Source organism: Hyaena hyaena, unplaced genomic scaffold, assembly GCF_003009895.1.
Source record: "Hyaena hyaena isolate Hyena2069 unplaced genomic scaffold, ASM300989v1 scaffold_129, whole genome shotgun sequence".
Classification (NCBI taxonomy): domain Eukaryota; kingdom Metazoa; phylum Chordata; class Mammalia; order Carnivora; family Hyaenidae; genus Hyaena; species Hyaena hyaena.
In genome coordinates, this window is record NW_024080763.1 from 2,414,866 (window position 1) to 2,440,122 (window position 25,257).

Consider the following 25,257-nt stretch of genomic DNA (forward strand, 5'->3'; position numbering starts at 1 on the left):
TGAGCAAATTCTAGCAGCACTTGCCACTTTCCAGGGCTGGGTCCCAATTTCCTTCTTAAGACTCTAAAACTATAGCACGTACTTTGGAGACTGACATGTAATCAGAAGAAACGTAATCCCAGGAGCGTGGCTGGAGCTCAGGATCTCCCCACAATTCCCGCCTAGAACTGGGAACACAAAGCGGTTGGTACTCAGATCAGACTTCTGAAGAAAGGGTTGACGTTTTGAGGTCACAGGAAAAACCTCGGCGCACTGCGTTAACGTCTCCAGATATCTCTGTGGCACCTGTCCACAGCCATGTGACACTCTATGGCCCGGGTCTTGTCTCCCGTCTGCTCGGATGACCTAGAGTGTGACCCCTAAGAGGAGTTATGTCTGGTACTGTTTTCATGAGGAAATGTCTGGTTAGGATAAGAGCATCTGTCTGAGCCTTTTCTTCGCTCTGCTGAAACCAGCCAGGGCCCTTCTTGTTAGTCATTCCCTTAAAGGATTCTCTGGAGCGCCTGGATGCTGGTATTAGAATCCAGTTCCAAAGTCCTCATAGTCTTTTTAACAGAAATGAGGTGTGAGCCTGGAAGATGGCTGCCGCCCGTGGCTTGGGAGGTACCGGCAGGAAGACACGAAGTCTGTCATGGGACATGGAGCCACGTTCTATCCCGGTGTCACCGTTGGCGTGTGCGGGCACATCGCACCTTCTGTTGCCCTGTCTCCTTTGGCGCCTCCGGGTGCCCCACCTTGCCCAGATGTGGGGACCGGCTAGGGCAGCGCTGTTGTCCCAGGCATCGCCATCTGCACACCCCGGTCCTGCCTGCAGATGCAGTCACCTGCTCCTCTGACCCCACAGCCTGCCTGTTTCGTCAGACCATCCTGACCCTCCGGGTTGCTCAGCCTCCAGTCTGTTTCTGGCCGCACAAAGCCTTGCTGTAACTCTGCAGGTCCGAACTGGGGGCTGTAAATGTGCTAGCTGGTGTGGAGGCAAAAATAATCACAGTGGGGATATGGCTTCCAAACCATGGAATGTCCTGCTTGCTCTGATAAAGGGATTTTTTTGTTCTGTATCTGGTTTTAAGAAACAGTCTGGGAGACAGTGTTTGGATGCCAGAACGCTGGAATTTTGGATGTTTGGATTTTTATGGGTATAACAGGACCAAATACTCTAAATCATGAGTCTCTTGGAAAATCAAAAAGGAGAATTTATCACAATGATGATAATGCATTGCTGCTGTTATTCTCCAGAACACTGCGTCATAAACACGCGAGCGGGAGAAGGGCAAAGAGCACATGACCAGGGAGACTAACGGAAGGGGCCCAGAGTAACAAAAGCTCCCTGGCCTGTGAACCACAGATTTTTTTAAAGCAATTCAGATTTTTAAAAAATGTTCTTTATTTTTGAGAGAGGGAGTGATAGCAGGGGAGCGGCAGAGAGAGAAGGGGACGCAGGATCCAAAACAGGCTCTGCCCTGACAGCAGCGAGCCCGATGCGGGGCTTAAACCCATGAACTGTGAGATCGTAACGCTCAACCAACTGCGCCACCCAGGAGCCCCTGAACCACAGATTGTTAAGAGACCACAGGGCTTTCTGGCTCAGATGCCGATTCTGTTCTGCTCGCTATGTGAATTTTCTTGAGGATTTCATTAAATCTCATTAAACTAATGTTTCACTTCATCTTCAGTACAGCCACAGGGAAACCGTGTTTCAGAGATAAGGAAATTGAAGTCAGAGGTCAAATGACCTGTCCCGACCCCACAGCTATAAGTGCAGAGCTGAGACTCAGATTCAAGGTTTCTGGCTGCACATTAGCCCTTTGGCATCTCCGGTGCCCACGAGAAGGTTCAGCGTGTTCCCCAGCTCGCGGCCCTGGCTGGTGCCACATCTCGTGACTCATCTCCCAGACCTCTGGCTTCAGCGTCCCCCGGTACCTTCCAGGCCCCAGGCTGCCAGGACCCGGGGGAGTGGACGTCAGCAGTCCCAGGCACGCGCCTCGTGTCCATTCAGCCGGCACAAGCGGCTGTGCCTTTGCAGATGGTGACTGGCGGGGGTGGGGCGTCTGGGTTTGCCGAGCCACGTGCGGCCCAGCCAGCCAGGCTCCTGGATGTGTGCCCATCGCTGCGCTAGGGCTTCCTTGGGCACGCAGACTGCACTCGTGGGGAAGCCTGTGTGATGAGGGGATGGCGGAGAGAGACAGGGAGAGGACCAGAGAAAGACGGAAAGGAGATCAGAGCAGGTGCTTTCATTGATCGATCAACTGATTGATTGATTTCATTAACACACTCACCTCCAGTCCTGGGTAGCAGTAATGAGCAAGAATAGAAATAGTCTGGGTATTTTAGGGAGGATCTGCAATGTGCTCGTCGCTGTGCTTGGGATACTCTGAGGGCCAAACAGACAAGGATCTTGCCATTGGAAGCTTCCGTTCTAGTGCGGGAGCTACAGAAAAGCAATAACTGTATAAAATATGACTTTTCTAATATGTTCGAAGCTGCCGAGTGCTATGGAGAGAGAAGAAAAACAAACTTAGAGCTGGCAGCGGCAGTCAGGAGGGAGGCTCTGGGTAGGGGGCCGAGCTATCGTTAAAGGTGAGCAAGATCGGCTTCATTGAGGAGGGGGTGTTTGGGCTGCGTTGGCTTGGAGGAGACCATCAGGGACTCGTAGCTGTGGGAGGAGCATTCTGGGCGATGGGGATGGCGTGTGCAAGTGTCCTGTGGTGATGGCATGCATGACACCGCCAAGGAGCAGCAGAAGGCTGGTGTGGCTGGAGCAGAGTGGCCATGCAGGGGAGGAAGTACAGGCCCATAAATAACACTAGGAGGACTTTGGCTTTGGTTCTTAAGTCAACCGGGGGAGCCATGACAAGTTTTTGGGGGTGTGCAGCAATGACATGCTGTGATTTCTGAGTGAGAAGGACTGAGCCTGTGGCGTGTTGACTTAGGGGAGCAGCGTGGATCTGGGAGGCCTGTGGAGGTATGACTCCAGCACCCGGGACGGAAGGTGGCCCTGGCCCGGCAGCGACAGGAGCCGTGGAGGCAGTGAGGAGCGGTGGTATTTTGGATAGTTTGAAAGTAGGATTTTCGGATGAGGGTGGATGGCGCCTGGATGAGGGGTGCAGGAGATAAAAGGAGGGGTCAAGGATGCCACCAGTGTGTTTGGCTTTAACTCTGATCATCGTGTTTGGCTTTAACTCTGATCATCTAATGGGGAAACGACACTATTAAAAAGATCTATCACCAGTGGAAGCCCCAAAATAGCCTGCGATGAGGGCTCAGACAGAAGTGCCGTGTATTAGCTTCCTCGGGCGACGGTGAAAGCAGCACAGACCGGGCAGTTTGCCACAGCAAGAGCTGTTCTCTCATGGTTCTGGAGGCTGCCAGTCTGCAGTCGAAGGGTTAGTAGGGCCCTTCCCCCTCCAGAGCCCCTGGGACCAAGGCAGGGCTCCTTCTTTGTCCCCTCCCCCCTCGCTTCTGGTAGCCCGGCACCCCCTGCTCTTCCACTCGAGTCTCTGCCTCCAGGGTCACCTGGTGGCCTCCCGTGTGCCCCTATGTCACTTCCCTCTGCGCGTGTCTGCCTGTGTCCAGACCCCCCTGCTTGTAAGGATACCAGTCATCAGATCTCAAGCCCACCCGACTCCAGCCCGACCTCATCTTCACTTACCTAGTTTCGTCTGCAGTGACGCTATTCCCAAATCAGGGGTTAGGACTTGCATATGTCTTTTTTTTTTATAAATAGTTTATTGTCAAGTTGGTTTCCATATAACACCCAGTGCTCATCCCCACAAGTGCCCTCCTCCATGCCCATCACCCTCCATCCCCCCCCATCAGCCCTCAGTTTGTTCTCAGCATTCAAGAGTCTCTCATGGTTTGCCTCTCTTCCCCTCCCCCACCATATCCCCCCTTCTTCTCCCCCACGGTCCTCCGTTAAGTTCCTCCTAATCCTCCTATACATGCAAACATATGGTGTCTGTCCTTCTCTGCCTGACTTATTTCGCTCAGCATAACACCCTGAAGGTCCATCCATGTTGCTACACATGGCCAGATTTCATTCTTTCTCATTGCCATGTAGTAGATAAACCCCATCTTCTTGATCCATTCGTCTGTTGATGGACACTTCGGCTCTTTCCATGTTTTGGCTATTGTTGAGAGTGCTGCTATGAACATTGGGGTACATGTGCTCCTATGCATCAGCACTCCTGTATCCCTTGGGTAAATTCCTAGCAGTGCTATTGCTGGGTCATAGGGGAATTCTAGTGTTACTTTTTTGAGGGGCCTCCACACTGTTTTCCAGAGGGGCTACACCAGTTTACATTGCAACCAGCAGTGTAGGAGGGTGCCCATGTCTCCACATCCTCGCCAGCACCTAGAGTCCTCTGATTTGCTCATTTTAGCCACTCTGACCTGCATAAGATGGTATCTCAGTGTGGTTTTGATTTGTATTTCTCTGATGAGGAGGGATGCTGAGCAAAAATGAACTATTGGGACCTCATCAAGATTAAAAGCTTCTGCATGGCAAAGGAAACAATCCATAAAACTAATAGGCAATTGACGGAATGGGAAAAGATAGTTGCAAATGACATATCAGATAAAGGGCTAGTATCCAAAATCTATAAGGAACTCACCAAACTCCACACCTGAAAAACAAACAATCCAGTGAAGAAATGGGCAGAAGATATGAACAGACACTTCTCCAAAGAGGACATCTTGGTGGCCAACAGACACATGAAACGATGCATGTATCTTTTTGGAGGTCATCATTTAACCCGTAACACTGTGGTTCCCTGTGCTTAGTAAACTCATCTCAGACTGCGGATGGAGGAGACTTTCCTGGGGATGGGCACGTGGGCTAAGATTTGTAGCAGGATGAGAAGTGAAGAGATGAGCGGACAGAGGGTTGGCAGAAGGGAAAGAAGATTCCAGGTTAAAGGGAATGGTGTGTACAAAGGCCCTGTGGTTATAGGGAACATGACATCTTTGAGGGACTAGCGTAAAGACAGTGTGGCTGGAGCTGAGCTGTAGTCACAGAGCAATATCATGGCCAATGGACAGTAGAAAAAGTGAGGTAAATACAAAATAAAACGACAATGAGGTATGACGCAGAGGCACCAGAATGGCTTTAAAGAAAAAGGACAGTATCAAGTGTGGGCACAGATGTGAAACAAGAGACGGTTGTATACTGTGCTGCAAATATACAACAGGACAGCTTTGGAAATCTTTTTGGAATATCTACTAAAGTTCAACATTCTCTTACTTGTTCATCTAAGAAATTCAGGCTTATGCCTAAAAGAAATGCATTCATATGCACATGGCAAGGCAGGTACAGGTAGGCTCAGAGCATCATTATTTATGATAACTACCCACATGTCCATCAATGTACAATGAATAAGTCATTCTATATGTGTATAATGGGACACTATGCAGCATGAAAAGGAGTACATTATTGCTATTTTCAATAATATGGATTAATCTCACAGAATGTTGAGCAAAAGAAGCCAGAACCTAGAGAGAGTAGTTATGGTAAGTTTCAGCTGTATAAATTTTATTTATTTATTATTTTTTAAGTGTATTTGCTTGGAGAGAGAGAGGGACAGAATGTGCACATGCATGCGTGACTAGGGGAGGGGCAGAGCGAGAGGGTTGCGGAGAGAGAGAATCCCAAGCGGGGCTCCACACTGTCAGCACAGAGCCTGATGTGGGGCTTGAACTCACGAACTGTGAGATCATGACCCGAGCTGAAAACGAGAGTCGGATGCCTAACTGACTGAGGTGCCCAAATGCCCCTATATAAAATTTAAATACAGGAAAACCAATCTAGGGAAATGGAAGTCCAAATAGAGGTTGCTTTTGGGGGAAGGTAAGACTGGGAGACGGAAGAAGGGCGGCATGGCGGCCGTGTTCTGCGTCTTGGTCTGGGTGTGGACACATGAGTGAGTGTGCGGTGAAATTTGGGCTTGTGCACTTTTTCGGTATGTATTTTAATTTAAAAAAATCTTATTTTGGCTTTTATTGAAACTTGAAATAAACAATAAAATCACATATCTATTCTCCTGCTTTCCCATCATGTTTCAGAATTACCTTTTCTTTGGTTCTTAATAATGTTAATTCCAGCTAAAATCAAGAGTCGGCTGCTCAACTGACTGAGCCACCCAGGCGCCCCAGGTTTTGGGTTTTAAAAATAGCTTCAAAATCAATGATTATGTCTTTTCAGCCAGTTTTACTGATTGTTAAAGTCTGAACTGGGGCAAGACACTTCTGCTCATTTGCAGAAGGAAGGGTCAGCTGATTTGTACCTGGCAGTTCTATGGGTTTATCAAAGGTCTATCACAGACATTTACTGAAGATCTTCAGACCAGACGATGACCCTTTCCTGGGAGATTCTAGTTAACTGTACTAATCAGATGTCACATCTAACATTTTCAGGTAACACCTCCCCTCCAATAGGGGTAGCTTACTGGTAACATGTCAAGTTTCAGCCACAGCTGCTGAGAGTTTTCTGAAAGATGTTTTAAAATCACTATCACGTTTTTCTATTTTTGTCCAAATAGCCCTGTGTTATGTCTGCACAGTGGCAGCTGTAAGTCAATTACCCTGGAATTGCTAAATAGTTATATTCACTTGGATATAACTTTTTAATTTGCTTCCAGATGTTTCTGTAAAGAGGCAGCCCATGATTATGAATTACAGTGCAGATCAGTGACTTGAGAACAGCATAGTAATTTTGAGATGCACTGTTTTCTATATATACTACAGGGCAGAGTGCTTTTTTTTTTTTTTTAAATGTTTTTTATTTATTTCTGAGAGAGAGAGAAAGAAAGAGAGAGAGAGAGAGAGCGTGAACAGGGGAGGGTCAGAAAGAGAGGGAGACACAGAATCCGAAGCAGGCTCCAGGCTCTGAGCTGTCAGCACAGAGCCCGACGCAGGGCTCAAACTCATGAGCAGAGAGATCATGACCTGAGCCGAAGTCAGATGCTTGACAGACCGAGCCCCCCAGGTGCCCTGACCTGTGTTCTGAATGGGTTCCTTTCCGGTCTTTATACAGTGTCTCTCCCGGGACTGCTTTTGCCATCATTCTGAGAATGCTCTCCTGTGTTGGCACCCTTGATTTCTGGATCTTGTATCTTCTTTTCGGTTTTCTGCTTCATCGTTGTGGCGCACATTCATTTTGCAGCTTTATGCACTTGGTGCATGAGACATTTCTTGAGAATCTGTGAATCTGGAAAGGTCTTTATTTTAGCGTCACCATTGACTGATAGTTTGGCCGAATGTAAAATTCTAGGGTGAAAAATCTGTTTCTCCAGAATTTTGATGTAATTATCCACCCGCCCCCGCCCCCATTCTTTGACCTTCAGATATTGCTACTGAGAATTCTGGTACCATTCCAATTCCTTTGGCTTTGTTTTATACATTTTATTTATTTATTTATTTTTGTTTCCTCTTTGGACACTTTCAGATTCTTCTTTTCATTTGTGATATTTTGAAGTCTTACAAAGATATGTGTTGGTGTGGGCCTTATTCATTATACTAGATTCTTAGTGTTTTGGAGCCTTAACCCTTACAGGTCTGGGACATTATTAGCTCAGAGTATTTGTTATTTCTTCTCTGTTCTTCTTAGTTTCTCTATTGCCCGTTGTTCCTGGAATTTTCATGTTGCAAGAGTTTGTTTTAATACAATGCTTCTTCCGTTCTAAGAATATCCTTTTTGTTTTATGCAAGCAAGATCTTATGTTTCAAGGGATGTTCATTATAATTTCTTTGAGATTTTCTTCTGTGTTCTCCATTATATTTTTAGTTTATTTAATTTTTGTTCGTTCTAAGCCTGGCTGCCTTGTGCCCTGGAGCTGGGAGGGGGAGGGGAGCTGGGGTGTCTAACTCTTCAGTCCACTGATGCCCACTGAGTTCCCTGTTTTTATCACATCACATCTGCCATCCTCTGTGTTTGCAGCCTCCAAATTCAGAGCCTTTAGGATTTTTTTAAAAGAAAAACTTCATGTCTTTTGTGGGATGGGATTGAGGATGTGGGAATCTATTTTTTTTTAATTTTTAATGTTTTTTAATTTTGAGAGAGAGACAGAGTGTGAGCAAGGAAGGGGCAGAGAGAGAGGGAGACACAGAATCTGAAGCAGGCTCCAGGCTCTGAGCTGTCAGCACAGAGCCCGACATGGGGCTCGAACCCACGAACCATGAGATCGTGACCTGAGCTGAAGTTGGATGCTTAACCCACTGAGCCACCCAGGCACTCCGGGATTCTGTTTTTTTATACATATTTTGAATCAATTTCCTGTTTTCAGCCCTGCCTCACCTTCCAAGCTACGTAGGAATCTAGAGTCTGAGCTTTTAAAAGTCCCGGATGGCTTGGCTCTCACTAGCGTTCTCCTGGTAAGCTCACATCTCCCTGCCTTACTGAGTCATTCAGGATTCTTCCATCTGAGGTCTGTCCTCATCACATATATTGTAATTAGGAGATTATAAAAGTCTTCTAATTTTGTCAGAGATCAAGCTTGTATTTCTTTGTCTTGTTTTCTTTGGGGAAACTTTTGAGAAAAGAACACAGGGAAATCAACATTTCTACTATCCTGAAACAGAAAAATCCCATTTGATCTTAAATGCATAGTATCAGGTTTTCTCTTTGTTATGGATTTAATAATTTTGACATTCATCTTAAGCAAACTATAGTCTGTTAGATGCATTGGTGGGTTTTTTTTTTAAGGTAAATAAATGACGTGTATGACTTAATTGCCTAGAGAAAATTACATTAGTTCTGAATTTATTTGGCTCTGTCATACAAATTATCATTCCATCTTCATGGTGTTTTCAAGACTTGCTTATACTTTAGGGAAACCCACTTTTTATTTCAACAACTTCTCATAGAAATGTCTCCAAAATTTATGAGGGATTGCCTGCATTTTTATTTAAAAAAAATTTAATGTGTTATTTTAGTTTTTGAGAGACAAAGAGAGACAGAGCACAAGTGGGGGAAGGGGCAGAGAGAGAGAGAGAAGGAGACACAGAATCGGAAGCAGGCTCCAGGCTCTGAGCTGTTAGCACAGAGCCTGACACGGGGCTTGAACCCATGAACATGAGATCATGACCTGGGCTGAAGTCGGATGCTCAACTGCCTGAGCCACCCACACGCGCCTTTCCTGAATTTTTAAACAGAAAGGAGGACTGTGCCCTTCTGATGGTTTCTCTGACCTTGTACTGATACCGTGCATTGCGCTCTGCCGTGTTTTGGGGACACCTCTTAGGCTTGTACCTCCCCTTTTGCTGAATTCTGCCAGGAGCTTGCTTCATAAATTCGTAATTGATTTTGCAGAGGTGGCTGTCACTTCCATATGCGTCAGCTTCAGAAAAGGCCCTCCAATCCCCTGACACCTTTACAGCGTTTAATGGACTGTTTTGTGCACTCGAGAAGGTCTGACATCAGCAGCAGATGCAGAATATCCAGTCTGGGAAAACCAGGAGCCTAAAATTGAATTCCAAGTGTCCGTCAAGGAGGCTTTGGTCAGATAGCGCGAGGATAGCTCCTCCAAATTTCCACGATCCTCTCGGGGTGAAAATCCTGGCTCTGAGCAGCTCTGTTCTTGTCTGCTTAGCCCATGGCCCCGTGTTCAGTCTTGGCACCCAGGACATTTTGGGTGAGGCACTTCTTCTTGGTGGCAGCTGTCCTGTCCATTGTAGAATGGTTGGCGGCATCCCTGGCCTCTGTCCCTTAGTCGCCAGGAGCCCACACTTCTTCCAGTGGTGAGAGCCACAGATGGTTGCAGACATTTGCCAAAAACCTCTGGGGGGGGGAGGGGTGCAACATGGATTCCTTTTGCGAACCGCAGACTCTGAGTCTCCTCTTTTTTCAGATTTTGTAACTCTCTTCTGGATATTTGAAGGTGTAGAAAATGTGACAGAAGCACCCAGAATAGTATTGTAATTCCTTACAATTTCGCAAAGTGTGAAATGATTCACAAAGCACCTGTATTTCCATAATTTGCTGAACGTCATTGTTTTATACTGATTACATTTGCTCAGGGCTCACTTGTCTTAGACAACATTTATCAAGCCCACACAGTGTGCCAGGTCCTCTTCTAATCACTATCAGCACCCTCAGGAAGAAATGATCATGGCCTCCAATTTAGCAAATGGGGAAACTGAGGCACAGAGCATTTAGGCGAATTGCCAGGGTTTATACCGGATGCACGTGGAGGAGCCGGGATTCCCACCCAGGCAGGGGGACTTTAATGCAGGAGCTCCTAATGAGCACTTTGTGCGGTGGTTGATTCTAAGATGCCAGGACCAGAACGCGAGCTGCATGTGTCGACTTTGGCCCATCTGCCCATTCTAAGCACCAAGAGGGCAGGGCGGCACATGGTTTCCACCTTTACATTCCTGTTCCCCGAGCCAGTATTCGACAGAGAGTCATCAAGAGGCTAGTCAACTGGCGCAGTGAAGGTGAATTTTAAGAAATGAGGGTGGCTGAGCATTGTGACTCTTGATTTGGGCTCAGGTCATGATCTCACAGTTCGTGGGTTCGAGCCCTGCTTCGGGCTCTGTGCTGACAGCTCCGAGCCTGGAGCCTGCTTCGGATTCTGTGTCTCCCTCTCTCTCTGCCCCTCCCCTGCTCATGCTCTGTGTCTCTCTTACTTTCTCTCCAAAAGAAATAAACATAAAAAAAAAAAAAAGAAATGAAATCAACACCAATCTCATGGGCTGTTGACGAGAGAGAGGAGCCCAATATCAACTAACTGTCACAGTGTCCCGAAGGAAGCTCTGTTGCAGTATTGTAGGTATTGATAAGTTTTGTAGGTATTGATTGACAGGATACCTGCCTTTGGTCAAGAAGTACAGGGCTTGTTTCATGATAGCCTCATTGTAGGGGAGCTTATCACATTTCCTGGGGCAGTGGCCTCCTCGTTGGCTGCAGGCTTTGGGAAATGACAGCCGGTGTGTCAGAGCGTCACACCCTCACTTCAGCAAAACCCACTGGGGCACGGGGAAGTACCGGTAACGCACACTTGCAAGATTTCGCCTTTCTCTGGTGGTTCTAGAAAGCAGAACCTGGTAGCATCTCCAGGTCTTTAGCACAAACATCCCATATGCCATCAGACCCTGAGGTGCGGGTTAATTGAGAGTTTCTGGAGAGAGTAGACTGATGGGTATTTCTGGTCACCTTCATTTGAGATAGTGGTGCTTTTAGGAGACCAGGACAGGTTAGCGTTCTGACATTTGCCCTCAACGCTCTTTCAGGATTGTTTGAGGGGGGGACAGGCCTACACACATAGGTTCGGTCCTGATACCGGGCTGACGTTAGCCAGCGCAGTGATGGTAGGGTTCTGCTTCTAGAACCCTTGGCCACGTTGTTCCCGTGCTGGAGCTGGACTGCGAATTTCACATCACTGATGCCTGTTAGAAGGAAGGCTGCCCTGGAATTTGAGCTGAAAAGTGCTCAGAGGCAAGAAAGGTGGGCTGGCCTGTCTTTCAAATACCACATGAAGGTTTTTGTCTCATCTGAGTACGTATTTGTGTAATCGCTATGGGAAAGGCCACGGGGCTCATGTAGAAAGGGTCTTAGTAAATTAGGAAGCATCACTTAGTTCATATGTTTGTTCGTTCTTTCTTTCTTTCTTTCTTTCTTTCTTTCTTTCTTTCTTTCTTTCTTTCTCTTCCTTCCTTTCCTTTCCTTTCCTTTCCTTTCCTTTCCTTTCCTTTCCTTTCCTTTCCTTTCCTTTCCTTTCCTTTCCTTTCCTTTCCTTTCCTTTCCTTTCCTTTCCTTTCCTTTCCTTTCCTTTCCTTTCCTTTCCTTTCCTTTCCTTTCCTTTCCTTTCCTTTCCTTTCCTTTCCTTTCCTTTCCTTTCCTTTCCTTCTTTCTTTCTTTCTTTCTTTCTTTCTTGTCAGGGAATTCTCTCTTGAAACAGTGATAATATAGGGAAACTTGCAGAGCAGAAATGTCTCTTACCTTGTAAATTCAGATCAGAAGAATCTTTGGTAGCAATAGGAGCTAAAACTCAACACGTCAAATGATTTAAATGCTGATACATAAACATTCGCTGGGTAAACTTGCCTTTCAACACCCAGCTCAGATATCACCTCTATCCTGGTTTCCACCAGACCAAGTTAGTCATTATCCTTAAATGCTCCTGTAGCAGTTTGCTCTGCTTCCTGAAATAACACTTTCCCCATTGTGCTCTAATTCATCTGCTTTCATGTCTGTCTTCGTGCCTGGCTGGGGAGGCTCTGGGAGGGCACGATTCACCTTTGTATTCCTAGCACCTGGCATGTGTAGGCTGGTTCGTCAGAGGCGGTCTGTGCCTGTTGGCTGCATGAGTAATCGGGGAGCTCATTAAATTTCATCTTCCGCGCTGGGCAAGAAGAAGACACATCATACTGAAATATTTCCAACTCGTTAATAATAAGCAACTCCATCTTACAATTTAGATTAAAGAGTGTTCAGGGCATAGTGCTTTTTTCCTTCATCCCCTGCTCATTCTTTTTTGCTCACCTACTCTCCCCCTAAATCTCAGAAAGTATTCATTGATTCTGGGTCTTTCTGAAGAATGTCTCTCTCTCTTTCCAGGCAGGTATTAATGAAAATGACTTTTATGATGGGGCGTGGTGTGCGGGACGGAATGACCTCCATCAGTGGATTGAAGTGGATGCTAGACGTCTGACCAAATTCACTGGTGTCATCACTCAAGGAAGGAACTCACTTTGGCTGTAAGTGTGGAGGGATCTGTGTTTTTCTAGACTCCACGCCTTGGGTCTAATATTCGAGGGTTTGGATAGAGACAGGGAAGACCTGGAGAAGTATCTGATGATAAGCAATAGAAGGGAAGAAAATTGGGATGGGGACAGGATGCCGGGCTTGCCGTAGACACAAGCATCTCTCGAAATGACACTGTCCCTTGTACAAGAACAGAGGGAAGGACCCACCCAGCAGGTTAGGCTGAGTAGTCAAAGGTATCATTAAAACAGTGCAGTGTAGGCAGGTGGCTGCCATCTTGGATCTGTGATGAATTAATGGTGCCTGACTGCCCGAGGTGAACTCTGAATAGGAAGTGAGTAATAGGTAACAGGTCCAAGCCACTGTTTGGGAGTAGAAGGCATGAATACTTTAGAATCTGAGAAGGACTGGAAGCCTAGGGAGGTTCCCAAGTAGAGGACTACTGGATAAGCAATAGAAGTGAAGGAGGAGCCAGGGTGATACCTGAGCACGAGATGGAGCCCATTTCTCAGAAGTGAGGTTGGGCCCAAGGCTGGGTCAATAACAAGATGGTCTGGTAGTAATCTCAAAAGAGGTAGGCTTGGGGCGCCTGGGTGGCTTAGTCGGTTAAGCATCCGACTTTCGCTTAGGTCATGATCTCGCAGATCGTGGGCTCGAGCCCCGCGTCGGGCTCTGTGCTGACTGCCAGCTCAGAGCCTGGAGCCTGTTTCAGTCTGTGACTCCCTCTCTCTCTGACCCTCCCCTGCTCATGCTCTCTCTCTTCCTCTCTCTCCTAGAAATTAAAAAAAAAAAAATTAAAAAATAAAAGGTAGGCTCTCTATCCTTTGGTACATACATACAGTGGGATATTACTCAGCCTTAAAAAGGGAGGGCATTCTTTTTTTTTTAATTTTTTAAAAAATTTATTTATTTTTGAAAGACACAGAGAGAGCACTAATAGGGGAGGGGCAGAGAGTGAGAGGGAGGCACAAAATCTGAACCAGGCTCCAGGCTCTGCATTGTCAGCACAGAGCCTGATGTGGGGCTTGAACCCATGAACCATGAGATCATGACCTGAGCCAAAGCTGGACGCTTAACCGACTGACCCACCCAGGTGCCCCAGAAAAGGGAGGACATTCTGACAGCTGCTGTACCACGGATGAATCTTGAGGACATTATGCCAAGTGGGATAAACCAGTCACAAAAAGGCAAATGTGATTACAGTTATGTGAGGCCCCTATAGAGTGGTCAAGTTCAGAGAGCAGAAAGTAGAATGGTGGTGGCCAGGGCCGGGGGTGGGTGGGGGATGGGGAGTTATTATCCAATGGATACGGAGTTTCAGTTTGGGGTGATGAAAAGTTCTGGAAGTGAATGGAGGTGGTGGTTACATGGTGATGTGAGTGTACTTAATGCTGCTTAATTATACACCTAAACATGATTGAAACAATCCATTTTTGTTATGTATTTTTACTACAGCAATGAAAAAACACATGTAAAAACAACATACACAAAAAATACGAAACAATTTCTCTGCCTCAATCCATTGCTGGTTATAGAGACCAAAGTGGGGCTACATCTCTGGGGCTGTTCCCTGGCTCCAGCCATGTAGACAGCAGTCACATGGAGACTGGGGGCTGGGCAGGGCCTAGAAGGGTCCACGGGACTTTGAGTGCTTTCTGAATTTTAGCAAGAGTTTCCAAGTGCCTCTAACATCTGCCTACAACTGAGAAGCCCAGGGCACAAATGCCTCACCCGGTGACCTCAGGAAACTGGCCCTTCAGTTAAGACCCCTCCCACTCTACCCACTTCATCTTCTCTGTCTATACCACACTCTCAAGTTTCATTTCCCTGCTTGCTAATTACCTCTTGGCAGTCATGTACACTGTGTCTGTAATTTGCTGATTATATTAATTTTTAATTCCTGGAAAGGTCAACATTAATAAATAAACCAGGATAAGAGAGGGGAGCCCGGCATCTGTACTCATATTTAACTGACTGTCATTGTCACTATAAAGGGGACTTTCTTGCATGGTGACAATGATCAGGCAGTGACTCATCATCTGTTTTCCTCTGAGCTTTTTTTTTATTATAAGGACAATATTATAACATCTAGCAACATCTTAAACATTACCCATAATTCCACCACCCTTAGACAGAGGGTTTGTAATCCTATTACATATGCAATTATGTTATTTTAACTTAAAAACCTATCAAAGCATTTTTCTTCCGCTTTTACTCCGACTTCACAATGATCATTTTTCATAGCCTATAATTTACCCAGCCCTGCGTCTACCACCTTCTTAGTTTTCTGATATCCCGTATCATTTTGCAAGAAAGAATTTTCATTACTGTTTTCTTCCTTTCAATCATTTCCTTCAAATACATTTCCAGAGTTGAGATAAGCTGCGCATTTTGACAACATTCAGTCGTGTGCTTGTGCCGTATCGTGTAGCGTATTTTCTTTTCGCTTTGCTTTTCCGCAGTGCTTGTGTGTGTGCACATGATGCTGATCTTTGCTCTGTGGTGTGCATTGGGCTCCAGCCAGCTTAGTCCTATGGCAGGTGCTTTCACCGTTCAGATTCTGAAAGGCAAGAATTTGAGGGAAGGAAGTGTTGAATGACTCAACTGGGGATAGAAACTTGGAGAGAAAGACCCATCTGAGATTATGCATAGGGATCAACGAAGGGATTTTACCTTAATGCTTGGATATTAACTTGTCTAACCACCGTCATTAGGGATCCCGTAGTTGATTTATTATTGGGTTAGAAAGAGCAGGATAGGAATAACACTCACGTTCCATTTCATCCAGAACACAAGAGCATTTGGGGTGAACGAGAAATTGCCATAGAACAGATCTTTCTTTGACTTCACCTAGGACGGACAGGAACATCTTAGAGGGAAGACAGAAGATAGAATTGCTTTTAAGAGTCTCTTTCTTTTTAACTGTCTAAATGTGTTTTGAGTCAAATTGTTCTTCAAGGACAATGGAAGGAAATGTGACGAGGTTCGCTTTGTCTTACTGCCCGGAATAGGACGGTCTGCACTAAGGATTGAAGAAGAAATAGGACAAAGATACGTTCTGGTGTCTGAACCCTCCCCCCTCCCCCCTAGAGGCGTGAATAGTGCTGGAAGCATTGAGATGTGTCCCAGTATGAACAGAAAACATGTCCGCAATAGGAACCTTCAAAATCCGAACAGTAAAGAAGACAGCAGGTGTCCCTCTGTCCCTCTCCCTGTGCCCTCTGTCCCCACACTGTTCCCAGAACAGGCATCTCTGGTACCATTTTGAATAGTCCTCTTTACTGGCCTCTGTGTTTCTCCCTGCTAGTCGGGGAGTACCTGAGTGGTAGAGGTAATACCTGGTCATTTTGCCCAGTCCCAGGCTCCTATTAGATGCTCAAGTAATGACTTTTTATGAACAAATATTGTTAGGAAGTAACAGATTGACAAAAGTTCTTTCACAGGGCACAGTAATGAGTTCACTCGTCTGCAAGTGTCAGTGACTGAGGGCAAGCTTGGAAATGGGACTAGGGAGGGGGAGGGGACTTGGAAAACTGAGGAGTGACGATTTCTAGAGATGGATGGCACCCCCCCCCCACAGGGTGGCTTTGGAGTCACGTCACGGCTCTTGACTCTTGTTGGTTATGAAATTTCCCTTCTCTGAACTTCAGTTTGCTGCCTGCAAGATGATAACTATTCTCTCACTGATAAAGATGCATGGAAATCAAACGAATGGTTACGATGTTTTAAAATTACCCTGTACATAATAAGTGCTCAGTAAACTTGACTTTCTTCCCTCTGTTCCCTCTGCACCTCTTTGGGTTTTATTTAGGACAAGCGGCTTTCAAGCTTTCTTTTTAGCTACAGAAATATTTAGAAAATACAGAGAGGTGAGGCTGCTCTGTGTGAATCTGGGGGTTGGAGGGGAGTGGTGCCTGCCTGGCCCTCCCCTCTCCCCCCAATGGAGCAGCTCTGGAGGACCCCTTCTTCAACATCCTTCTTCAGCATCCTTCTTCCACAAGAATCCTGGACAGACTGAAGGTGCTTCTGTGCAGGTGACAGCCGGGCCACCTCCTTCAAAGGCTCATGGCCACTTCCTGAATCCTCTCGGGTAAAGGGAAAAGGTGGAATTCAAACCAAGGCAAACAAAGGCAGAGCTGGAATTAGAACCTGAGTCTTTTAGTTGAATGTTCGGAACATCCCCTGATCTCAGAGTGTCTCATTTTGGTTGGGGATGTTTTAGAAGTGGGAGGGCAAGGGGTTGCTGGCTCCTTGAGGTTGGGGGGCCAGATGGATGTTGCTGTTTAGAAATGGCTTCTGTCTGGCTTTTAGAATGCAGCAGCACTTTGGAGTTACCATACATATATATTTAGGAATCCTATTCATACTTTTCCTCTACAGAACTTTCTTGGTTGGTATTTTTAAGTGAACATCCATCATCTTATATGTTTCTGACATTCCCTTTGTGTGTTTATGGATTCCTTCATCTGTTATTGAGCATTCTGTGCTATGCACTAGGGATATGAAGGTGAGCAGGAAGTGGCCTGCCTGCAGGGAGCTTTCAGTCTGGCAGAAAAATCCCATATGTTAGCAGATCCACTGGCATCCACCAAGTACCTGTTGATGAGGGGATGGGGATGGGAGACGCTGTTCTCAGATACTTGATACAGATGTGAGGGATGATGACAGGTCATGAGGCTTAGTCGTGGTCTGCAACCAATTCATAATCCAGTGGACGAACAACTATGATTCTAGTTTTCAGAATTTTTCAGATAATTCGGGCTATTTGAAAGTAGTAAAATATAATTATTTTCATGATATGGGATAATTTATGTGTTTCACCAGTAGAAGTTATCCATTTCTGCCCTGCAATTTAGTGAAATGTCACCATACTAATAAAAGCTAATCTTTGGGGCACCTGGGTTGGTCAGTTGGTTAAGCATCCAACTTTGGCGCAGGTCATGATCTTGTGGTCTGTGGGTTTGAGCCCTGCGTCGGGCTCTGTGCTGACAGCTCAGAGCCTGGAGCCTGCTTCGGATTCTATGTCTCTCTCTCTCTCTCTGCTCTCCCCTGCTCACGCTCTTATCTCTCTCTCTCTGTCTCAAAAATAAATAAACATTAAAAAAATTTTTTTAAAAAGCTAATCTTTAATTTCCCTAATCTCAGGAAGTATGTTAGACATATGGGTGTGACAGTTATAACCAACGTGATGGTTGGAAAGCAAATTATTCTGCCAGCGGTGGATAGATGCTGTAATGACATGGGCGAAATACAGGCCATTTAAAAATAACCAACTGTTTCAAATTTTAATTGTTTCATCAACAAAACAGTTCTCATTCTCTGGAGAGTCTGTAAATGTGTCCTTAAAGTGGGGTAGCAGGCTGACTGATGAGTTTGTAAGGTGGCAGCTGGGAGGGTTTGCCTGGCTGGCTGAATTTTTAAACGGCAGCCAGGCTAATTAGAGCCAGATGAAGGGAGCGCAGCTGGGAGGCCCCGGCTTGTGACCAAGGACACAAAGATGGTGGAGACAGAAGCCCCGGCCTAGGAGCTGGCTTTCTGTCTGTCGGTGGAAAGCCATAGCAAGCGTTCTGAATGTGGGCCTCTGCCCCTAGACAGTTCTGATGGTGAAGTGGATGAGGTGCCGAACCAGGAGGAAGACAAGGCCCAGGAAAGGCCCGTTTCCCCTTTTGCCCCGGGAAGAGCTGTGTTCGCAGGAGCGGCTGGTGGCCGGCGGGGCAGATCGGCGGGGTCCTCGGCAGACAGTGAGTGGGGCAGGTTTAGGGGGAGTCCTTGGCGCGCTCAGCTGGTGTCTGGGGCGCATAGGACTGAAAGGGTCCCACTTGGCACTGCGGGCACTTTCTCCACTAGGGGGCGATAGAGTCAACGGCCAAGCCGCTGGAGGAAGTCCAAGGACAAGGGCATCTCGGGAGCTGGCTGGGCACATTTGGAAGGAAGGGTGTGAGGGTCAGCTCCAGGGCGGGTGGGGGAAGAGGCAGAGGGCTGATTCCCTGGAAGTTCAGAGCAAGTTCAAGGAGCCGCTAGGGGAAATGAGGCTTCAGAAGTGACGCAGGCTTGGCCAGGAGGACACTGGTCATCTGAAAAGTCCACAGGGGCAGTGGAGGTGATCGACTGGGTTCCCGGGGTGGGGGGTGTGAGCGGGGGGTCAGAGGGGGGAGACGTCTGGAAGTCCTGAGGCTGCAGGCTGGCCCTCACTGCTGTCCCTGTTGGGAGAATGTCCGGGCCGCACTGGACCCTAGCTCAGCAGAGGTGAGGAGGAGGCAGCGCCAGAGATGGGGGTCTGGTGGGAAGCAGAGGCGATGTGAGAGGAGGCAGAGGCGAGTAGAGACACTGCTGGAGGGTGTTCGTCTGGAGACAGGGGTGGAGAGAGGAACGCTCCAACACCTGCCTGCCCCGGCGGCTGGACCTCTCGCTCCTCGGTGGGAAGTGTTCACCCGGCCCCTCCGTTTCTCTTCAGTTCATCCAGTTTTCTGCTCCCGGAGGACCGATCTCAGCCTACCTGGTTCTCTCATCCCCTGGGGAGGGTCCGGGCCACCAGGGCACAGAGGGAAGGGGACGCAAGGGGCTGGGGCCAGGGCACGGAGGGACACCCTCTGCCCCTGGCGCAGAGCTCGAAGGAAGGCTGGCCAGCACCCCATCAATCACCTCCTGTCTTCTAGGGGGAGAGAGTGTGTGTTTTCAGAATCGCGGTCCTCATTACTGGCAACACAGAAAGTTTGGCGCCTTTGGGGGGCTGGGAAAGACAAGTTTCCAAACACCTTTCTAACTTCTCTGAAAACTGACAGTTTTTGAATTGTTGAGTTTGGCACGAAATGGAGGGGTTTTAATGAAAACCTCTACAAGTTCAAGGAGAAGGCCAGGCATGCAATCGTTTCTTCGTTTCGTGTTCTACTTCCACTATGCAGGGAGAGTTGCTTGAAATTAAATAAAATGCCCACTTATGGCCGCATGGCTCATACTAGGTCTTCTGGGTGTCGGTGATGAAGAAATAAGCTCTCGGAAGGTAATGACTTTGAAATGGAAACAACTCTCGAACTCCTTCCTGGGGATGGAACTTCCACCCTGCTTTTACTCAAGGGTCCTCAGCCCCTAGCTGTGACACTCCCCCCTTCCCTGGAAACCCTCCAGAAGGTTGCTGGGTTCATCTCATCTTTTTTCTCCTGTTTCCTTGTAGAGGGAGCCCTGCCCCCCAACAAGCCCCTCCCCTGCTTAGCTCACATAATGCTTCCTCCCCTGGGCCCGCATAGCCTTTGTGGACTGGCTCGCACTGTCTGTCTGACCACACTCCTCTCAGGAGCCTCCTCAGTTCCAAAGATAAAGCAAGGATGCTCCTGCCTTAGGGCCTTTGCACTTACCAGTCTCTCTGAAAGCTCAACCCTCTTGCATTCAGAGACTTTTTTTTTTTTTTTTAATCTGATCATTCTTTTGAAGCTCACTCTAGTAGCTCTGTGCCCTCACTTGGCTTTATTTGATTACCTAGTAATTGGTTGTTAGGTGCACTGATGTCACTCCCAGGAAGCAGGGAGGACCTGGCTGTTGTTTGCCCCAGACCCCCCTCTGCTGGGTTGTACCCAGCATAGGGAAGGTCTCAGTGACCGGCCCTCCTGCTGCATCATTCAGAGCTGTTCAGATCATGGCCTGATTCTGTCCCACCCAGAGGCTGGACAGCCACCCCCAGCCCGGAATGCACCCAGGGTGGAGGGCTCTTCTGTGCTCAGACCGCAGCGAGGGAACTCGTCACACCCTCTCACAGGCCTTTGCCGTCCTTCCTTCTCAGATGCCCAGGCCTCAGCTGGGAAGGGGGTTGCGGACAAGAACGCAGACTCCAGGGCGAGACGGGATTCCAGACAGCCTAGCTGTATGGCCCTGGCTATGCTTCTGAGGTTTTCTGTGCCTCGGTTTCCTTATCTGTAAACTGACAAAAGTAGTACCTGGCATGTGAGTCGGACGAGGGGCCAAGCTGAGTTAATACATGGCGGGAGGTTAAGATGGTCCTTGGCACGTAGCTGTTTTCTTAGCATTCCTTCCCGTTTTTTCTGGAGGGTCCTGCTCACACACCAGCGCCTGCCCCAACCCCTCTTCCTCCTCTCCAGGCAGCCCTCCTGGGGGCATCAGCCCACGTTCCCTCCTCTCGCTGCTGGCCCTCGCTCCCTCCGTGTGGTCTTGGAGTCACGAGCCCGGGGACCATCACCACCAGCCCAGAGTAGGTGGGTGGCTGGTCCAGGTGGGCTCCTTGCCATTCCGAGCTTCCGATTCCCAGTCTTGTAGGGAGAGGTGATGACTCCCTGTCTCAGCTTGTTGTGAGTGTTCAGTGAGATGCGGATGGACTCAGAACGGACCGGCACATTCGGGACACAGCAGACACACCGTGAGCCGCGGCTGCTGTTATTTATAAGGTAAATATCTCACTACCCCTCCCAGAGAGCCCCCTCCCCTAGCCATTCCCAGCTTGAACCTCCAGTGTCCCCAGAGGGGACCCAGGAAAGACTTTAGAACTGGATCAGTCATGTTGCAGCTAAGTAGAGCCTGGCATTTGGTGAAAATGCTCCTTTGACAGCTCTGTGTTTTGTTGAAATTAATGTGGCCAGCAGGCATTAATTTTAATTTAAATTTCTTTGAATACAATGACATCAGTTCCCTGTACCAGGGCGGTGGAGCACTGGACATTAGTACAGGGTGCTCCCAGTACCTGCCAGGAAGGTCCCTTTCTTGTCCCCATTGTGTGGATGAGGAAACTGAGGTTTGGAGAGCGCACAGAAATTGGTTACCTCTCTCTGCCTTATTGTGAATGTACCCATGCTTTCTGCCCATCCCCCTTCTTCCCACCATTGCTCACGACTTTCTCCTGCACCGTGAGACCTCAAGCCCCACGAATGGACTCGTGTACCTCTGAGCACTTGTGGGGCCGGGGGCTAAGGGCATTGCTGGCCACACCCAGGGCCCACTTACCTGTCAGATACAGTGCCGGGGCCTTGGGACCTTTACAGGCCTGTGAAAGTGTTTAACCTCTATGAACATTGGGGAACATGTGCCCCTGTGCATCAGCAGTCCTGTATCCCTCGGGTAAATTCCTAGCAGCCTCTTTTACAACCTGAAAAAAATAAATGAACTTTTAGGTCAAAGAAAACATTCAAACATATAATGTTAATATGTTTATCTCTATACTAATGCCATCAAAATGGTGGTTTTTTTTTTTTTTTTTTTTTTTTTTTTTTTTTTTTTNTTTTTTTTTTTTTTTTTTTTTTTTTTTTTTTTATGGAGGGAGTGCCTGGGTGGCTCAGTCGGTTAAGCATCTGACTTTGGCTCAGGTCATGATCTCATGGCTTGTGGGTTCGAGCCCCGCGTCAGGCTCTGTGCTGACAGCTCGGGACCTGGAGCCTGCTTCGGATTCTGTGTCTCCCTCTCTCTCTGCTCTTCCCCTGCTTGCACTCTCTCTTACTCTCTCAAAAATGAATAAACATTAAAATTTTTTAAAAATTTTTTTATGGAGGAAGAGGCCTGTGCTCAGCAGGATAGTGGCCTGCACAGGTATTTACATCCCAGTCCCAAGGATCTGAGAAGGTGCTCGGTTTCATGGCAAATGGGCCCCAAGTTTGCACACAGAATTGAGGTTGCTAATCAGCTGACTTCCAAATAGAGATGTGACCCTGGGTTATCTGGGTGGGCCCAGTGTAGACACAGCCGCCCATGACAATGGAAGGGGGTGGGGGACAGGACGCAGCTAGTGGGATGGCAGCTCTTGCTGGCGCTGGGGGTGGACGAAGGGGCCCGAGCAGGGGATGTGGAAAAAAGCAAGGGAACGGATTCCTCCCTGGAGCCTCGTGGAGACAGGCAGCCCTTGCCGGCACCCTGATTTCAGGACTTCTGACCTCCGAACTGTAGGATAATGACTTTAGTTTAAACCTCTTAGTCTGCAATAATTTTACAGCAGCTGTAGGAAACCAATAGCACCCACAAAGGCAAAAGTTTCTAGAGCCCCCGCAAGTTCTCACGTGGCCCCATGGCCCTCCTCTCTGATGCAAGGTCAATGCCATGCTAGAGGCCTCTGGGCGGAGCCTGCCCAGCAGCTCCAGGCTCGATGCACATTTTCACTGAACGGAATTGGAAGCCAACTCTCTTCTCTCTAACTTTGAGGATTCCTGGGAGCCATGTCTCCGGTTCCTTTTTCCCTGGTCTCCCGAGGGACTCTCAGATGGAAAGGACTTTAAGTATCTTCTTTTTACTTTTCGTTTTCTGCTGTGGAGCTTCCCAACTAGGATCTGCCTCATCCTTTACCCAAATTTATTGGACTTGGCCTCCAGAGTGGTATTTTTCCCCTCTTACCCTGGTACACATTTTTCACTGGAAGTAATGGAAAACTAGATCCTATTTCTAAGTTTATAACACTCTCTCCTGTGGTCTGCATTTTCAAAAGACCATGGTAACTGGTCCAGAGTGAAAAAATCTAATAAATCAGTGGGGTTTTTAAGTGTCCAGTGTTTGTCTGTGCTGGGCATATAGCAGTACCATTTAAATGTTTTTAATGTTTTATTTATTTTTGAGAGAGAGACAGACAGAGCATAAGCAGGTAAGGGGCAGAGAGAGAGAGGGAGACACAGAATCGGAAGCAGGCTCCAGGCTCCGAGCTGTCAGCACAGAGCCGGATGCGGGGCTCGAACCCACAAACTGTGAGATCATGACCTGAGCCGAAGTCAGACGGATGCTTAACTGGCTGAGTCCCCCATTCTCCCCCAGCAGCACCATCCAGCAGAGAGAGGAGGCGGGAGGCAGGGAGGGAGAGAATGAGAAGGATGCGCCTGTGTTCTTGAGTGTTGTGAGTAGACAAACGCTTGTTGTAGGCAAGAGGCATCACTTCCACCCCCCCTTCTGTTTTCAAGGTGCTACAAAAGTCAAGTTTAGACCCCTGGGGAGCAGCGGGCTTGCCCGGAGCTAGAGGTTGGCCACCGCCTGGATTTGAGGCTGCAAAGCTCTGTCAAGGAGGTGATGGGCAGGAAGAGGAAGCTGCCGGCCTCCACACGGTGCCAGCAGGAAGTTGGCCTCAAAACTGGGAGAGATTGTGGGGCCCTTCCTTCTCTGACCACAGAGGGATTTCGTGGTGCTTTCTCTACTTGGATGGAAACGTGGACGACACCCGGTGCTATTTATTTATTGGCGGTCCCTTTCGCTGACTGACTTCGCTCATTTGCCATAGGCAGTGCTGTTTGCTGGGGCGGATGGTGCGTGTCGGTGAGGATGGGGGGAGATTCTCTCTTGTGAGGTGGAAAGAGAGAAGAATCTGGCCATCAAGACCAATGGTCATGAAGCTCCACTGTGGTTGACCTTCAGTGGTTGCCTCAGATCTCACCTGTGTCCACCCGAAGTTATTTGGCTGTGACCTGAGTCACTCCTGTTTTCCCCAGTTACTTCCTTTCTTGTCACTTGGCCCTTTGCTGTACAAAAACCTTGGATTTGTATGTGCTGAACGTCATCAGTGTCCTAAGGCTTGTGTCCTCCTTACAAAGGCATCCCCCTCCTGAAAATGTGAGTGATTTCCCCTGCCTTTTCTTTGAGCCCTTTTATGATTTCGATTTCTACATTGAAATCTTTGACTCACTATTTTGGACTGTGTTTTGGCCCGTGTGTCATGGATCAAACTCCTTCTCCAATGGCCAATAGGATGTCCCAACATTATTTCTGTTCCATACTTTCCCCAGCTGCGATGGCCTAGATGTTGGTGTGCCTCTCGAAGATGATATGCTAAATCATCATGTGATGTGCTAAATCATCACGTGATGTGATAGTATTTGTGGGTGGAGCCCTTGGGAAGGGATTAGGCCATGAGGGTGGGGCACCCATGCTTGGGATTAGTGCCCTTATAAAAGAGGCCCCACCAAGCTCCCCAGCCCCTTCTTCCACGGGAGGCTGTAAGCAGAATCTGTGACCCCCTGGCACCCTGCGAAGTCTCAGACTTCCTGGCCTCTACAACATGAGAAATAAGTCGCTGTTATTTATAAGCCACTCAGTCCATGGTGTTTGGTTATAACAGCCCAGGGGGACTATAATACCAACTGAAGGGCCTCCAGCTTGATATTCTAAATTCCTGTCTGGCATGGGGTTTGTACATTCTAGCTATGTCTTTTGTCAGTTCAATGGTTTGCGAATATTTTCTCCCAGTCGCAGCTTATTTTTTAATCCTCTTCACATTGGCCTCACGTGAAGCTTTCAGAGAGTGAGGTTTTACATTTCAATCGAGTATACTTTATTGATTTTTTTTTTTTCTTTACAGATCGTTTTTTTGAAGTCAGGCCGAAGAACTCTTTACTAAGCTCTAGATCCCCAAAACTTACTCATATGTTATCTTCTAAAGTTTCATAGTTTTACATTTTCTATTTAAATCTATGGTCCACTTTGAGTTAATTTCTATATAAAGTGTTGGGTTTAGTGGGGTAATGAGATAGATCATTAAACCTCATTCTGTGTAATTGCACACGGGCACATAATTGCTTCTACACCAAATGTTGAAAAGTCTGTCCCCTCCGCCATGAAAATGCTTTTGTGCCTTCGTTAAAAGTCAGTTGGCCATA

General features: G+C 47.6%; 1 protein-coding gene across 1 annotated transcript in view; it reads left to right on the plus strand.

Moving 5' to 3' along the window:
* The window catches only part of CPXM2 (carboxypeptidase X, M14 family member 2), a 136,689-nt gene that overhangs the window by 40,848 nt on the left and 70,584 nt on the right, over positions 1 to 25,257 (plus strand). Inside the window, exon 4 of the mRNA XM_039237960.1 lies at positions 12,551 to 12,690. Coding sequence (XP_039093891.1) covers positions 12,551 to 12,690 — 140 coding nt within the window. The remainder of the gene's footprint in view (positions 1 to 12,550; positions 12,691 to 25,257) is intronic.